The 18,457-nt window shown below is 30.2% G+C and overlaps 2 protein-coding genes across 15 annotated transcripts in view; both read right to left on the bottom strand.

Moving 5' to 3' along the window:
• Nucleotides 1-5,740, bottom strand: part of Rcd2 (Reduction in Cnn dots 2) — a 205,692-nt gene extending 199,952 nt beyond the window's left edge. For 4 of the 14 annotated variants that reach the window (XM_070110995.1, XM_070110993.1, XM_070110994.1 and 1 more), the window contains exons 1-2: nucleotides 5,277-5,676; nucleotides 3,895-4,146 (exon numbers count right to left, since the gene is read on the bottom strand). The gene's annotated coding sequence lies outside the window, so the exon portion shown is untranslated. Of the gene's footprint in view, nucleotides 1-3,894; nucleotides 4,147-5,276 lie in introns of all 14 variants that reach the window. The other 10 variants (XR_011396834.1, XR_011396833.1, XM_036358220.2 and 7 more) reach the window with 8 other exon arrangements.
• A 5,366-nt stretch (nucleotides 5,741-11,106) lies between these two features.
• Nucleotides 11,107-18,457, bottom strand: part of cmpy (crimpy) — a 68,400-nt gene continuing 61,049 nt past the window's right edge. The window contains exon 7 of the mRNA XM_036358219.2: nucleotides 11,107-12,267. Coding sequence (XP_036214112.1) covers nucleotides 12,249-12,267 — 19 coding nt within the window. The 3' untranslated portion in view covers nucleotides 11,107-12,248. The remainder of the gene's footprint in view (nucleotides 12,268-18,457) is intronic.

Below are 18,457 nucleotides of genomic sequence, written 5' to 3' on the forward strand. Positions count from 1 at the left end.
TAGCGCCTTATACCTTATAATATAAATATACATAAATACATAAGTACAAATGAAATGATAAAAAAATTTTACGAACAAATTAAATGTCTGTACAAAGCGAAAATATTTGATGAAAATAATTTGGAAATCAAGAAATAAATAAATCAATAAACAACTAACACTCATTATTAGCAATGTATAAGGGTGGTTATATTGTTTGGAGTAAATATTTTATTTTAGTGTTTTTGAAAGTTTATTATATAATAATGCTATTCGGAAACTTTTTTTCTGGTTAATTCACAAGTAAAAGGTAAATTGTCCATTTTGCATGGTTAGTCTCCAGAATTAAAATATTTGTCTTGAAATTTTGTAATTAGGCTTTTTGTAAAATAATATTATTAATTAGAGTAGGTAGTTATTAAAAATTGAAAAATATGGGCATAATCTACCATTCTGTTTCATTTCAATGGTGTGTAACAGTTTTCAGTCAAACTTATATTGCTATATGTTGCTAATTTAGATCAAAATCAAATCTTCGAAAAAATCTTTTTGAAAATTTCGAAAAAAATTTTGTAATTATCAAAAGCCAAATTGATATGAAATAATACGAATATAATACTCAAGTATTTAAGAAGTGAATATTAGCGAAATTTTTGTTTGAATTTAATCAAAAAATTCTAAAAAATCTATTTTTCAGTCCCACCCCAATGTCCATGCAACTACAATATTTTGTAAGTCAGCTAGCGGGTGGTTGATTAACTCTGTTTAACTGCGGCAAATTGTTTGCTTAATATGTAATATAATGAAGATAATTAAAAATCTTGCACATTTTGTGTTTGTGTGTATATATTCGAAAATTCCCTTCAATATTGTAATTGTAAAAATAGCCATTTTCAAGGTGAGTTATACAAACATACATATGTAAATGTAAATGTACATGAAAAATGAAGAAAAATTATTGCCAATAATTTCGGAACATTATAAATTGTTGAATGTTGTTTTTAAGTATATTTTTGAAGACAATTACATAAGTTTGTTTAGGCAGACAACTAATTGAAAGTAAGAAATGATTGGCATTAATAAGAAGCAGAGAAAGAGTGCCTTAATCTGCCTAAGGCTGAAAACGTGAAGAAAGCTGTGTAATGATTAATGACGGCGGCAGAAAGCCGCACCAGACAGTATCTACTCTTTTCTGCATACGAGGGAGTCTGGGCACACTCTTAAGTACATCCACTTACTTGATAACTCGTCAAAATATACGGAATTTGAATGTCAAACTCATGAGTTTACTTTAACAGCTGGTTTGATAGCTATCCCTCTAGGAAATTCACTATAAAACACAACACTATAATATGTTGAGCAAATATGAATATTTGTGCCACAGCTTTAATTAACTCAAAATATCTTTCAGGTAAACAAAATGCGCTCATTGCTTTTTTTAATATCCACATTTCGAAATGCATAAAAGTGTCATAAAATGTAAATGCTTATAAAATTTTTAATATTGTGCTTAAAAATGCAAACAAATTTATTTAACATTTTTATTTTCAGATTTAGACTTTTTCGTTTCAATAATTGCCATTTTTAAAACAATGCGTCAAATAATAATGGAAAATAAACTTTTTAAACAATAAACTCAAAGGAAACCACCGCTATAAATTGTGCTACAAATTGTTTGGATTTTCCCAAAATTATTTCGAATTTATTCCGAAATGACATTTTGGATTATTGCCAGGACTTAACCTCGTTAAGCTTGTGATTAAATGTCTTAAAAAATTAATGAAAGTATTGTATATGTTTAATCGAAATATAACGGTATTTTTATATTTTCGTGTTTCAACGCTAGACAAAAAATAAACTCATTTGGTCTCTAAGAAAACGGTTCGGACTTTGTAGATATTACATTGATCTATCTATCCATTTTTTATTATTGTATATTTCTTATACAATTTTTTATTTTAACCTTTATTTACAGATTTCCCATTATTATTGTTATCTAAAAAATACGCTATTTCCTGTTTGAGGTTTTGTGGTACATTTATTGGTTGAATATTGAGTCGTAAAGGCAATGGACCAATAAACCAGTATTTTAACGAGAAATTGTTTTTTAGTATATTTTTATTATTGAATTTTAATAAAAGTACCTCTATCTTCAGATTTTCCTCAATTGCTTATATTTTGACCTCTTTAAAAACTCACTCTTTTTTTTTTGAGGCGTTCGCATTAGAGAACATTTATTGTTTGGATATCGGTTGGGTTTAATACTACAATTTACACCAGAATTGCTGCTGCTAAAATTTTAAATATGTAAAAGTATAATGGTAATTTCCATCCAAAAAAAAGGAAACTCCCTACGTAACAAAATTTGTATAGATAAGAGTTATACCTGGGCAGAAATAGAAATGCAAAAATTTCGACAACTTCGATGCCTGTGTTGCAATCGCTTATCAAAGCGTCGTTAGAGCGATAAAGCTGCGACAGCTGATAAAACAAAAACTAATAATATAAGAAAGACAGAAAAATAAACCAAAGTATACTGCCGAAGGTTAAGAAAACAAAAAGAAAAAAATTTGAAAAAGAAACTATAGAAAATAGTTACAAAATCACAACAAGCAAAAGCGCAAAGAAACTGAAAAACGAATGAAACCAATATAAGAATATTATGAGGGCTTTAACTTTGGGGCTTCTACGTAAATTCTCCAATACAAAAGAGTGACAAAAATAATCAAATAAACTAGAAATTAGTGAAAAAGTGGGTAAAGGTGAAAATGAAGAGAAATTTCCTAAGAAATCAAAGCAAAAATGTGGTAGAACCTCGAAAAACTACTAAAGCAAGGTGTGTAAAAAGAGAGTGTGAGGTAAAAGTGAAGTGTTTTCGGCAGAGTAGAATTAGGGCATAGCAACCGTTATGTGGGCATGCCGCTAGCATAAGTCAATCGATTGACAAAATGCTTTTGTTTGTTTTCAGGACAATTCTGCTGTCTGGCTGTTGGGTGATTTATGAATAGAGCGCATGGTATTGTCTCGAAAAATACAAGCGATGAACAACTTCATTTAAGGAGTTATAGAGAAAAGTAAAAAGCAATATTCGATGTCAACAAAGTGGTGAAAATTTGAAACAAAAAAGAAAAAGGGGGAAAAATAACAGTAAGCTGCAAAATTAGGGCACCAATGTAGGTTAAACTTCAAGGGCAATTATTTTGGTGGAGTGTTTGAGCAAATATGCCGTTAGTTTTTTGTGTATGTATATATGTATATGTGTATGTATATATGGCAATTCGGTGGCGTGTGAAATCCACTTTCCAAAAGATTTGCACGAAATTTAGTTTGAAAAAATTGTTAGCTGGTGGCAAACAACAATAATAAAAAGTGTAAGTGGCGGAAGTAAATAAAAAACATATCTGTATACGTATGTATGCTTGTATATATACTGTTGGACATTCAAAGTGTAATTAAAGTTCAAGCTGTTTGCTTAACAAAAACAGAAACCAAAAACAACAAAAATAAATAAAAAAAAAGCACAAAACAAAATCCAAATTAATAACCAAATTGCAACTATAAACATGTGCGTAAATGTGTTGTTTGCGTTCGCTGCTTTTGGCTTGTGGCATAAGGCACCCCCACAAACGCATCGCGTGCGAAAAATCGTAAATTTACTACAACTTATTTTACATTATTCTTCCTTTTTTGAGACACTTTAATTTTGTTATTTTTTTTAGCTTCTGGTGTTCATGTCTTCATTTTCCATTCATTTGTTAGCGTGCACAAAGCTTAAAACGCATACAGTTACACACCTAGCAGTCGCAGGCTTGTGAAAACGCACAAACATGCATGTGAGTAAATATAAATTAATTGTAATGTATGTACTTGTATGTAGTGGTACACTCATGCAAATGTAAATTGGTGAGCACTTACCTACATGCAAACGCTGCTGCTGCAATGCGGCAATTTTTGGTCTGATGACGAAATGTGGCAATTTTTAGTTTGATCGCTTTTTTGTTATTGTAGTTTTGTGTATTTTGTTGACAATTAAGTTTGACAGCAAAATTGGTTGAAAATTTGTGCGGTAAATTCTATTTTCGCTGAATTATCGAGCAAAATTTTGTGGCCGGCAATTATTTTTGGTGGTAAAAATTTATTTTTATTTGTTTAACATTAAAGTATCTACTTTTTATTATATTTAAAATAATTAAATAATAATTAGTAATGAAATAATTATTGTTTAAAACTAACCATTCACTATTAAGTAAATAGCAAATAATTATTTATAAAAAAATAGTAAATAAGAATAATAAAAAAAAGTTATTTTTATTAAAACAAAAAGGAAACACATTTACAGACTGTGCAATTAATTAATAAAAAATAATTTTTTAATTAATAAATATAAATTGATAAAGTATTAATTATTTTAATTAACTAATTTTTTTATATATACTTAAATTTTTATTACCTATTTATACATATTTTTAATTAACAATTATGTATTGTTTTTCGAAAATTCGATTAAAAATAGTTTAAAATGTTTATGCTAACCATGTTAGTAAATAATTTTAACAGTTAAATTAAAAAAAACCTTTCATAAATTTTTGCTTTTAATATATTGAATTTAATGTTATTAATAAATAAAATATAATTAAATTTCAACAAGTAAAAGTTTATTAAAAAGAAAAAATAATAAAATTTTTTATAACAACAAAATATAAAATAAATTGAAAAAAAATATAAACAAAAAAAAAAGTACTTAAACAAATGTTTAATATATTTACTCAAAAAATTCAAATTTAAAAAAGCATTAGAACTATTTTGTATTAATTTTAATTACTAAAAAATACAAAAATTAAATAAAATGAGAATAAACAAATATAAACACATAAATAGGACTTGAGGAAATATAAGCTTTATTAAAAAAAAAAAAATATTTTTGACAAACAAAAAAAAAATTTAATTAATATAACCAAAAATATATATATGCCAATTAAGTAAATGAAAAAAAGTATTTTGCCTGAGTTAGGAAAATATTATAATATATTAAGCAAATCAAAAAAAAAAACTAAGCATATTAAAAAAATGTGGAAATGTAAGAAAAAATTATAAAAACTACAATAGATTTAAAAGTATTTTACAAGAAAATTAAATGTTCAAAAAATTCTAAATTTTTTTATAAATATTAAAATCGTGAACCAGTCACATAAAATAATATTTTTTATAAACTATTTTGGTGAAGGAACAGACTACTGATTAATTTTCTAACATTTTTCTAAATGCTTTTTCTAAGTTGAGACCTTTTACTCCCATACCTTAAGATTTAACACACTTTAAACCTTTAATTAAAAAGATTTATTTTGTTCACAATAAATTTAAAGCAACATTTTCATAAATTTATATTTTAGTTAACAACGAGTTTTATAAACTTGCAACCAAACATTTTCTTTCACTTGTCACAAATAAAAAGTTTTGCATAATTTACTTGTTACACAATTTTAATAATATTTTAGAAAATTTATTTTGCAATTGTATCCAAAACAACAATTTTATTTCTTAGATTTTCCGCAACTTAACAAACGTGCGTCTTCACTTCAGTAAGTTAGCACGCAATTTGCACGATTTCACGATACACATTCGCAAACAAAACGGCAAAAGACACAACCTTCACATTGTCAGGTCGTTAGTGAACTGAATTAAGCCGTTGGCTAGCAAGTGGCCCATCAGCGATCCATACACAAGTCGGCAGCGCATTGTGAGTCTAGCCAACTAGTGTGTGTGGAATGTATTGATAACGCGGCTAGCCGTAAGAGAGCGCAAAATTTTCAAAAATGCTCCAATCAGTGTTGCCGCTACATGAAGTCTCAAAATGTATCGAAAGGTGGCGTAGATGGTGGAATCAACGGTATTGGTATTTTCTGAATAGTTAGGGCTAACTAAAATTTGAAAAAAACTAATAAAAAAATCTTGTTACGTTTATTTTGGTTAAGATTTGTTCTTCGAAACGATTTGTTCTTTGAAATGAAACCTCCACTACCTCAACAACACTAACCATAATAGTTGGAGGCTTGTTTAAGCTGTGTGCCTCTATCTTTGCTGTGGCTTTTGTGCTCTCTTCTATAATATATGCTCTCTTTGACCCATACACCGCCACTCAGAGTTCTGAGTAAGCTGAGCGTTGCTTTATTTTGTTAATGACATTTGGCAATGTTTTTGTATATTTGTGGAATCTATAGCTCAGCTGATTTTGGATTGTTTGCCGAATTGTTTATAACTACATTTACAGGTATGTGCGTATTTTGTTTGCATTGTGTACTTTCATTCGTATATTTTATGTGTAGTTTTTTACTTTGATCTTACCTTATTATTTAAAAATATTATATAGCTCTGTGATAGTCAGCTGGTTGGTTTAATTAGATTTTCGTTTCTTCTTTTCCTACTCATATATATGTACATATGGTAAAGGGGAACTTTGAAGTGTAAACAAAAGTTATAACTGAACAAGGGGAATTTTTTTGAATTTTAGTTTCGTCGAAGCATTTGACTACAGAGGTATTAGTAAAAACATATCATATAAGCTTCTGGGAATTTGTTGTGAAGTTAAACTAATATTAGTCCCACAGATTTTTGATCAATATATAATAACTCCTACTTGTAAATGGATACAACTAAAACACTTTCGATAAACTTTTTACATACGATACTGTTGTATATATTGGAAGAAAAATTAAGCCCATATTGCTTTATAGTGAACTGATTATAAATTTAGACTCCACGAAGAAAAAAAAGGTGGGCCTATTAATATTGATTGAATTCTATGAAAGTTCGATGTAAGCACAATCTTTTTGTGATATTAAACGCGAAAGCGTTTTATGAGCTTTTTTCGTTTAAAGTGCGGTTTTATTCCGAAAATCTTTCTATATTACACCTTAGCTAGAACATATACCGACGTGAATAATGGTTGTCTATAATTAAATAAAAACCAGTATTATATTTTTTAGCCGAAAACAACTACCCTACTATTTTTTTATCTGTATTTTTCTATACATTTTTTTTAATAAGTTGACTTTATTATACTAATACCATTACCTGTTTTCTTTCTAAGGGTTTTAGGTAAGAAAAAAATTCTTTTGGTTTACATAAATTTTTTTAATAAAAAATCGTTTAATTTTAAACAAAAAAGCCATTAGATATTTTTTTTTACCAATAGTAGTAGTTCGTATCCAAAATATCACTTAGCCATTTACAATTTAGCTTCTGGTAACCTTATGCCTAAATGATCATACATTGCCAGAACAACAAATAACAAGCAACTATGCGCAAGCTTTTGCTATTTTAAGGAGAATGCATCATATTGATCATTTACTCTTAGAAAACATCGCCTGCAAGCACTGGAGAGAGAATATAATTACACAACAAATTTGAGTGAAAAAGTCGAAGCTTATTGCCAACACCGGAGCTTTATAGTTTAGTGAGTAAAGTAAAAAAAAGCTTGAAAAAAGTATAGGGGAGCACATATGCTTCGATGTTTCGAAATAAAGAATTAGTAATTATGCCAAAAGTGTAAGTAAATATGTGTTTACTTTACTGGTCACAACTAGGCTAGGTGTTGATTAAAAACTTACTATAACTATACATGTATATTTCTTCTCTTCAATATTTTACAAGTTTTCTTAGGTAGGTAATTAGTTAGAGTGGCTGTCTGGGGCTAAACATCACTCACTCTATTGTCTTCTCTCTAGACCACCTTGTGCTTCTGATGAAATTCATCAGTACAAAATTTTTTATCTGTGTAACATCCGAAACATTGTAAAGAAACTCTTTACCAACAGTTGCTTTCTTTATACAAAGTATATGTATTCGTATAGAAGATTATTTATAGTCTTCTTTATTCTTCTACTTTCTGACAGTTTTTACAAAAGTCATTATTTAGTGTTCTTAGTCTGCTGGCATGTCTGCCAAGTAGACAGTGACCTGTTAGCACTTCTACTAGATTTCTTATGTCATTCCTCTTGAATTTTAAGAAGGCGGCATGTGCGGCCCATATCCCATTCATGCCACATCTGCCTGCTTGTTGAAAAAGTCAGGGATTGACTCTACCGAGACTCATGTTTATAACATGTTTGTCGATTGAATATTTACAAATTGCCAGAAGCAAATAAATTCCCACTTTTCGGAAGGCTAATTGTAGAGTGATGCCTGCTCTGATTAGTTCATCTGCTTTGTATTTGCCAGTAATATCACTGAAAAGATTGGAGGAATTTAAATTCAATTCTATAGGATTAAGATAATCTGTGGTAATGATTATAGAAATGAGCACTTACTAAGTATCTTTAATTGTCCCTTATTCCAGACGACTTTTCTCAGTAAACGCGTATTTTTCTTCTTAATTACCTATATACTTACCAATTATTTATTTTATTATTCCAATTTTTTATATTTTTTTCACATAATCAGCTTTTTAATTCAACATATTTTGTTAAATATTTTTCTTTATTGTTATTTTTTTCAAATACTTTTATCTGGCTTTAGTAGCTACACATTTTATCCAAACATAGCTTACTTAGTTTGCGCTTACATACATACATGTTTAGAAAAATTAATAAAACGCTCTAGATTTTATGAATTTGTACCTACTAGGGTGGGTTGGTTAAAAAAAAAAAATATTTAGAAATATTTATAGTAATCGAGCGAAGTAAATTGCGCAAAGCAGATTAATTGAAAAACATAATGTATACAAAATAAATAAGATAATAAAAGGCAAGATTTGAAATAAACTATTTAAATAAAAAATAGAGCGAAACAGACTACTACATATCAAAAGAAAAATATTTTTACTGCAAAAGGCAAGATTTTTTTTTTTAATTCTGGATATGTATGGAAATTAATCTAAATAATATTTTTGTGAAAAATAATTTTGATCTAAGTTTTGTAGGTGGTGCATTTTGAAATACATTTTAAGTTAATACTATTTATGCTGGAACAAAAATGAAAATAAGCTACTAAAATCAATGTTATAAATTTTCTGATATAATATATAGTTTTCTTTATAGTATATATGCTGTTATTGAAAAAAAAATCTTTTCTGTTTTAATTTGCGCAACGTGGCAGGCAAAATAATTTGTTTTAATTTTTTTTTTTTTTGCTTTTGTAAAAACTTCATATAGTAAAGCGACCCACCCTAATATAGCTTAAGCATTGAGAGATTGAATTATGTATATGCAATTATTACTATTTGCATGAGTATACTCGTATTTCTGCTATAATAGCGAAAGTACTATGTACTATGCATGTATGTATGTATGTGGAGTGGTTAGTATACAGAATTCTTAGTAATTACAAATTTTGCTATTTACAAATATTGTTGAGTTGTATAGGTGTCTCTTATTAATTACACATTGATGCTAGCGTTTTTAGTTTTGTATAAATGCAGCCAAAAGCTTTTGCTTTGAAATATAAATATATACAACAGCAGTAAATGAAATGACTTTAGATTAGAAATGTTGTTAGTTCTTTTTGGTACATTTTTAGTACATAAATTTTTGGTATATAAGTACACAAATAACTATGCCGAGCAGGAAACTCTGCCGACTAAAGTAGTATGCCATAAAACTCCGATTAAATAATTAAAAATATTATTGAAGTATAGACTATAATATTTTTAGATCGACCTAAAGGTACTAACTTAACGGCACAGATATTTATGCACATAAAAATGGTTTAGTACACAAAATAATATTTTAGTATAAAGGCATATAGTAAGTACATGCAAACACTGTAGGTCCAGTAGGCATGTATTTTAGTACAGCACATAAGGGTTTAAAAAATGTATAAAAAATGCTCCAAACTTTTGAATCACTTATTTTCCAAGAAAAAGTTTTAGTACCAATTTTTAGTACAAATCATTACCGTATATGACAGAGCGTAAAATGCTGATAAGCACATTTTTAGTAAATATTTAACTATGTAAACATTTTAGTACATAATTTAGTACTTGTTTTAGTACACATTTTAGTACACTTTTAGTACAAAGTTTAGTACACTTTTAGTACAAAGTTTAGTACATAGCAAAATTTTGTAGTAAATGTTATTGTAATTAGCACGGATTATGTGTGGATAACAAAAATTATTCAGTAGAAAAAATATATTATGCATTAAAAAATATATATGGTACACGGTATATGGAGGAAATTAGAGAGGACTCTTCGGTTCCAAGTGGTGCCAGCTATTTGTAAAGAAGCCGCAAACTACTCGAATATGCTTCTATGCATTATTAAGCGTGTGAGAGCCAAAACAATGATTTGGTATGCATATAATATAGTCTCAAAACTTCAACAGTCGCTTAAAAAAGTATGCGTCAATATGAAATGATATCTGTTGAATGCTGCTATTGTCTTTTTATGCTTGTCAAGCATTTTTTGGTTTAATTTGCTTCAATTTGTATTACTATGCTTGCAACTACTTAGCTATGATTTTTATAACGGTAATATACAAGCCGGCATGCATGAGTTTTGGTATTGCCATTTTATTTTATTTTATTTAATTTATTTATTTTTTGTGCTTTGTCTTTCTTTTTTATTTATTATGCGCACGTTTTTTACATATTTATTCCATTCTTTCATTTGTTTTTGCTTTTTGAAGCTTAGCTAAACACTTAGAAATGCATAGTACATACAGTATATAAAGTTGTATATTTATTAGATACAATGTCTACGCAAGTAGATATACATATGCCACCAACTATAATACAGTTTTATTTTTATTCATTTTTGTTTATATTATTTTTTATATATTTATATATATTTTTATTTCTGTGCTTTGTTTTTATTTTTTTTTTGTATAAGCAATGGCTTAAAAATTAATTTATATATATTTTCTTAATTTCTGTATGCCTGTATATGCTGCTTTACTTTACACCTTTTTTATATTATACATATGTATGTATATAACTTTTTTTGTAGTTACATATATGCAATAAAATTTATTTATGGTTTTTAATGTATAATTGTATTTTCAAATATTATTGTGTATTATTCAGTATTGTAGGTTTGTACATAACCTCACTTATTTCGATATATTTACATATATATATATTTATAGGTATACACATATATATTCATATATTTATAGTCATTTATATGTAAAAAAAAATAAAATTCAGACAATTAAAACGAATATAGGTATTGTAATATACGAAATATTTTTAAAATATGATTTCAAAAAAACTTCAAAAATCAGAAAATTAAAAAAAAACATAATCCAAAAATTAGAAAAAAAAGTGAGAGTTAATTGAAAAATTTCTAAAATTATTCAGTATTGTAGGTTGCTCATAACCTCACTTATTTCGGTCTATTTACTTATTATTATATATATATATATTTGAAACTGTTTATTCGTAAAATAAATCAAAGAAAATATTTTTTCACATAAGCTTTTGCAAATATGTTTTAAAAAAATTCAAAATTCGAAAAATTAAAAACAAAAACTAGCACAACACCGAAATATTTTTAAAAAAAAGTTTTTGAAAAAAATTTCAAAAACCGAAAAATTAAGTAAAAAATGCAAAATCCCAAAACGGCAAAGAAAAGGTGGCAACTTACATACAAATTTCTAAAATGCTTAAATGAGAAAAAGAAAATGTCAACTCATAGCAAAGCCGAAAGCTTATAAATGAGAACTAAAGCAGAAAATGAGCAGAAAGTGAAATCAAACTCACTAATAAGAAACACAGTGTCATATATAGAGTATAAAAACAAAAGAAACAAAAAATATATATATAAAAATATAATGTATATATCAAAAAGCAATCTGAGTTTTTTTTTTTAAATTAACAAATAATTACAGTAACATATGTAAAAATCATTGAAAAGAGCATAACAAAATCTATTTCGATCAAAAACAATATTGAAAAATTGTCTAAAATAATTTTTTTTTGCCTAAATATAATTTTAAGTATCTTTAGGCGCTTTTTCTTCACCTACCTACGCATATTTAATTATATTTTTACTTTTACAATAATTTATTTTTACAAATATTCATCAATTTTGGTATAGTTTTGGTCTTTTCTTCCACATTTACACACATTTATGCTTAATTACTCAATTCTGGTATATATATCTTATCACTTATGGTTCTAATATTAACTCTATGCCATTAAATTTAAATTTTTTATGTTTAATAACTCCGCGTTCTTTTTCAATAGGATGCTCTTAGCAAGTTCTGTCTAGGGTTTATTGGTGGTTGTGTCTAAGTGGTTGTACAGGAATAATGCCAAATTCGCTGTATACTCAATGTGTAATGGTCGTTCTGAAAAAGATAAGAAATCGAAAGAGAATATGGGAATTTTTTTAGAAGATTGATGTACAGCATATATAGCATGATCCTTAGCTAACAACTTCGAAACATGTATTCAATGAAACAAAATTTTCGAAATTCCATTCTTTGTGAAATAAACTCCATTCTACAACATGATTCTAAATTGGATTCTGGATAAGACATTCTATATATTATATACCATATGGAGTATAATAATGCTTAAAATAACTTGGTACAAAAAGTAATAGACGATCAGCCTACCAGTGTAGGAAACGTTAAGTTTACCTGTATCCAGTTATAAATACTATATATACATATATTGAATTACAGGTTATTTTTATACCCTGAACAGGGTATATTAAGTTTGTCACGAAGCATGTAACACCCAAAAGGAAACGTCGATGACCCTAAAATATGTATTATATATAAATAATTAGCATGATGTACGCGACTAGTGTTTTTTCTTTAACTTTTTTAACAACCCCTACAGCGGTTGCTCGCCATCACATAGCCTACACCATTCATTTTATAATTACTCTCAAATTTTCTGGGTTTTCTTAAAGTGATTAACCCGCTTTACAAACCCAATTTCTATTGAAATATAACCTTTTAATTAATTAATCGCCATACCAGAAGCACTAACTGCTTTAACGAATAAAACGAGCTATGAATTAAGAAGTCAAGAGTGATGGCTTTGACATTGAATACTGACAGCAATGACAAAGTGTCAATTTAAGAGCTGTAGAGGTTGAATGTGTGTTTTTGAGAGAGTGAGATTTTGGGTAAAATACAATTAATAATGAAATACAAAACCCTTGTAGATGCATATACCTATAAGAATGAATACATACATATGTAGATAGATGTTTGAAACAAGTTTATTGGCAATAAATTTGCTGATAGCTGTCAATATGTCATAAACATGGCAAAAGAAAAAAAAAACAAATTTACAACAACAAATTGAGGCCGTATATGTAGTTGAGAGTGAAAAAGGATAAGATGTGAATCGGAATATTTGATGGGATTTATGCATAGTAATGTTTGTTGGGAAGAAAAGTGAGAGAAAGTGAAAGAAAAATTTAAAAGATTTGACAACGAGCACACATATTTTGAAGGATATATGAATGGGTGCGCTACGATATAAAAAAAACATAATAAATAAAGAGGAAATTGGTAGTAGCACCGAAAAAATAAAGATGAAAATAGATGGAAAAAGCAGTGAAAGAGTAAAAATGTGTTTGTGGAATTTTTGAAGGCCAATTTTCGGGTGCGTTTTTTGTGTCAATGTCGAGAGAGGTTAATAGAAGGGCAGAGTAAACTTTTTTACGATGGTCAGCCGGAATATTTGTAAATATTCAGTGCTGCATGACTAAGAGAGAGAGAGAGAGCGAGAGTGTTAGTAAAAACTGCTTTGATGTCATCATTACAGACAACAGATGACATAGAGGAAAGAAGCGGATATAGAGCGAATAAAGATATAGATTTGGGTAGTAAAAACATGTAATAAGCGCATAAAACGAACACCAAAGATGTAGCTACAAAATGCATGTTTGGCATGCAAACAAGCAGTGGCAGGAGCTACTAGTTGGAGAAGCAATAAGTTGCCGTTAAGTCAACAAGAGAATATCACGCACAGATTAAGCCTTTATATTACAGTTTATCAGGCATTGGTTGGCGTTTAAAGAAGCCATAAACTGGCATATTGGTATTTGAGAAGAGTTATGAGCGCTTTTTGACTTTGAACTACTGACCTTGGCTTGATTGGATTAGAAGGCTGTGGCTGTAAAGCATATTAAAGCCACAACGAAGTGTCTTTTCCATTAAATTAATAAGAAATCTATTTATTAATAAAGTATGTGCTTGTGTTTGTACAAGCTCATGGCAATTTGCGGCTATTTAATGAGCTTTCGACTGCCATTAAAACTAATAAAATAGCGCAGTAGTATGGGTCATTAAGTTCGACAATCACATGCGCCATGGCAATTTGCTTATAAAACCCTAACGAAGCTACAAAAATTTATGACCACAGCTTTTCTTTGCTCCTTCCGTCTTACGCCGCTCATTTACGCTACTTTTCATTCCATTTTGCTTAACTTTTCTACAAGCTTTTTGCATTGCGACCGTTATTTATAGTTGGCTCTGCTTGCTGCAATTTTCCGTTTATTGTTTTTTTTTGAGTTCTTTTTTTTGTATTTTTAACCGCACCCAAAATCCATTAAATCTGGTTTTGTGTAAAATCTTTTTCATTTCGTATATTTTTTTGCGCAAAATAATATTTTTATTTGCATAGTCATGGCAGTGAAGCGAGTCTAATTTTCTATTCAATTTCTGCTGCACCCTTCAGTGACACATTTGCAACAATGGTAACAGTAGCAGCGACTGCGACCATGTCAGCGTAGCCTTAGCAGTGCTAACTGTAAATATTTAAGTTGTAGATTCGGCATTTAGATTATTAGATTCGTGGCGAGCGTCTGCTAGTTGACCGCATTTTATTATGCCCATCCGCCTAGAAGTATGCAACGCGTCACACCTCGTTGACCTTAACATAATTTTGGGGTTTCAAATATACAAACAACCTTACTTACATTTAGATGGTTGTAAATTTTATAAAAGTGCCGCTATAAATTGCATGACAATCTGAAAAGTAATTTCTCTAATGGAAAAATCAGCGAATGCAAATGGTTGGCCACGAGCTGTGAAAATCACGTCATACCTATTGGTAGACACTGTATTATATATGTAATCTTTTACAAATAAGTTTGTTTATGATTTAAGTGCGCTTACAGGCAACCGGTTTCAGCAACATGAAAGAGTTATAAACTCAGTAGAGCAGTTGGCATTTGTTTAATTAGCCGTAAAATGTTGAGCAAAAAAGGTAAGACTTAGCTTTTTTCTACTGCATATTATTATATATGTCTGTTAGTTAATTAAATTAGACAGCACGCTGACTTTAGTCCTGTGAGAGAGTATGCATTTTGAGTGTACTTAACGAAGTTCATGCCAAGTAGTTGTGTACTTAGCTTATCAAACTACGGCTTCAATATTGTCAAATCAATTTATATAGCCTGCTGGCATTAGTGAGAAATATGGATAGTTGGGAAACAGAAAATAAAACTTACATTCTTTCAAACCAAATGTAACCATAGAGGTCCTTCGTTGAGCACTCGACTGAAGTGGCGGCGCAATGCGCGAACTACATGCAATTTGTACCACCGTAGAGGCTAGTCTCGCAGTTGTGCGTTGGCAGCATGTGGCCACTTAACGTATGCTCCACTCCCAATGTGTTTTAAGGCTTGAGCAGGTTTTAAGATGGCTCCATCCATTGCATGTATTACACCTAACGGACACATGATAGAGCCTTTTGGCTCAAGCGAAGCGAAAATATTCCTTCGGGCTCGGGGTGGACTCAATAAAGCCACGGATTAGGAGAACGCGGAGCAACTTTGCTGCTAGGTGTTGCTTCAATGATGACAATTTTAACCTAAAACAGCTCTCGCCTGAATATAGCTGTCATACAAACAGATCGGAAGCTTTTATATAAATAACTTTTCTATTTGACAAAATTTATTCACCAAATAAATTATTACCCAAGTCAGCGCTATAATCGCCGAACATATTATTCAGATCGAAATACTATAGCATATAGCTGTTGTACAATCTGACTGACCAAAATCAAGATAAGATATTTTTATGCACTTGTGAAGGGTATTACAGCTTCGGTGCAGCCGAAGTTTACGTTTTTACCAAAATTGGTAGCCATTAGACACTTCAACTGCCGCTTTCGCAAAATTGACCTCATTTGAATAGGCGCAAATAAAATTTTATAATGTCACTAGAGTAGCTTAGTTTTCACTAAATTTTTATAGAGAGAGGGAGAGCGCGCAGAGTAATAACAGTTTTCAAGGTAATAATGCTATTTACAATTGACCTGCTAAATGGCCAAAAAATACATTGCCAAATACACAAACCACTCATTTGGCGCATGTTTTGCAAAAATAAAATGCAATAAAATCTATACCGAAATGGACGCATATATTTTTATAGCAATTTGGCTAGTACTTGCTGGTTGCGGTCATTGATTTTTATATACAAGCCAAAAACCGAAATGAGCACGAAGGACACAATAGGGAGCAGAGAAGCAAGTGTATGACCACTTAATGGCTGACTAGCAACAACTGCGATTTGGATGAGCGGTAACTGGCGGGTAGTTACATGGGGAGGGAGTGCAACAAAAGCACAAATCGGTAACCAATATAAAGGGCCGAAAGCAAATGGCTACAAAAAATAAAATAAAATATATATAAGAAACTCAGCGCAACAAAGTGCCAACATGAAGTAGATAAATGCCAGTAACAAAAAGCAACAACAATGCTTGAACTACAAGAAAAATTAATAAAAAAAAAGTTTTGCTCGCAATCAAATTGGTCATGTCAGCTAGTGAAAATCGTCTGCAACGCTTTCTACGAGTACACAGGTTACATGACAGCGGATAAGCGAGCTTTGCGTATCCTTTAGACTTTCTGGGCCATTAAATGTGGCTCAGCGTGCACTGGCGGTATTTTTTGCTTGCTGCGCTATTGCCATGTTCCGTTAGCGTACGCCATTAGCGCAATGAAGCAAAAGCGTCGATCTGACCTCAGCAAGTCATTGGCGTGTTGAAACGTTTGAAAAAAAGGAGCTGTGTGTGTGTGTATGTGTTTGGAAAAAATAAAAGCAATGTTATTGGCAGGCAGATAGTTGGAAAAAATCGCAGACAGATATTGCTGCCACATGGCGCCTTTACACACATTCAAAAGAGGAAGAGAAAAAAAAACAACAAAGAAAAGAAACAAAAATTAAAATCAAAAAAGGTAGTATTAAAAAAATGTGTCGACATGCAAATCAACACTCCTGGCATGTATCTGTTTGCACCCTTTAGACAAGCCAAAACCTATCAACCTTTGCCGCTACTCACTCGCTACAGCTGCAACGCTTTCAAGCTGACTACTCTTTGTTTTTGTGTGCTTGCTTATGTTGCACAGTCTTTGCGAGGCTGGCAAGCAGACAGATACAAAGTGAAATCAAATCACCTGCGCTACACTACATCTATGGTGGTGGTTGAAGGTAGCAACACCACCTGGGTGCTAGTATAGTGGCACTTAATACCAGCGCAGTGCATAAGCCTGTGTTAATATACATATACATATGTAAATACATTAATGTGTGTGCAGTTGGTAAGTAGGGTGCTCGATTTAAAGTCAAAACAACAAAAAACGTTAACTGCTACATTTCTTAAAGCATAGAAGGGTATAACAAGATTTTAGTCTTTATTTTGAACGGTCAGTTTGTATGGCAGCTATATGCTATAATAGTCCGATATGAACTATTTCTATTGAGATTGCACCATTCTCTTGGATAATTACTTATGTAAAATTTCGTGAAGATATCTCGTCAAGTTAAAAATTTGTTCATACAAGAACTGTATTTGGATCGATCAGTTTGTATGAAGGCTATAGACTATGGTTGTCCGATTTGAACAATTTCTTCGGAGATTACACCATTGCCTTAGTGAATTACTCACGTCAAATTTTGTGAAGATATCTCGTCAAATACAAAAGTTTTTCATACAGTTTGTATGGCAGTTATGTACTATAGTGATCCGATATCGTCAGTCAGGTGAAGACAGTTGGACTTGACTTCCTTATACATTGATTATGACGAAAAAAACTGATTATACGTTCGCCTTTTTTAATTCTAAATCGTTTTAAGAAAAATTCAAAATAAGTGATTTGAGTCAAAGCGTTGGCGTGTAAAGTCTTCTTATAAAAACAATCTGTAGGGGTTGGGTTGAGTTGGAACTCTCAATTCAATCCCCTGTAAGCTGTTGAACTTGGTGCAGAACTGTGATGTTACTTCATTGCAGTAACGCTTCTAAAGAAATTTATGTGCATTTGTTGTGTTTTGTGGTTTAGGTTGGAGACTTTTTCCTCTATATTACATGTTTATTGAAATTCAGATCAAATGGAGATGTAAAAATATTTTTTAAACAACAATTGGATCACCCTAGTAAACAGTATCATTACACAAGCACATTCAATAGACATATATATACAACGTTTTCAACTAACTTAACAGCGATTTCATTACAAAAAAAAAAAAACACACCCTGTGGCAAAGGTGTACTAAAAATTGTTTAAAAAAT

This window comes from Bactrocera oleae, chromosome 6 (assembly GCF_042242935.1).
Source record: "Bactrocera oleae isolate idBacOlea1 chromosome 6, idBacOlea1, whole genome shotgun sequence".
In the NCBI taxonomy this organism is placed as follows: Eukaryota; Metazoa; Arthropoda; class Insecta; order Diptera; family Tephritidae; genus Bactrocera; species Bactrocera oleae.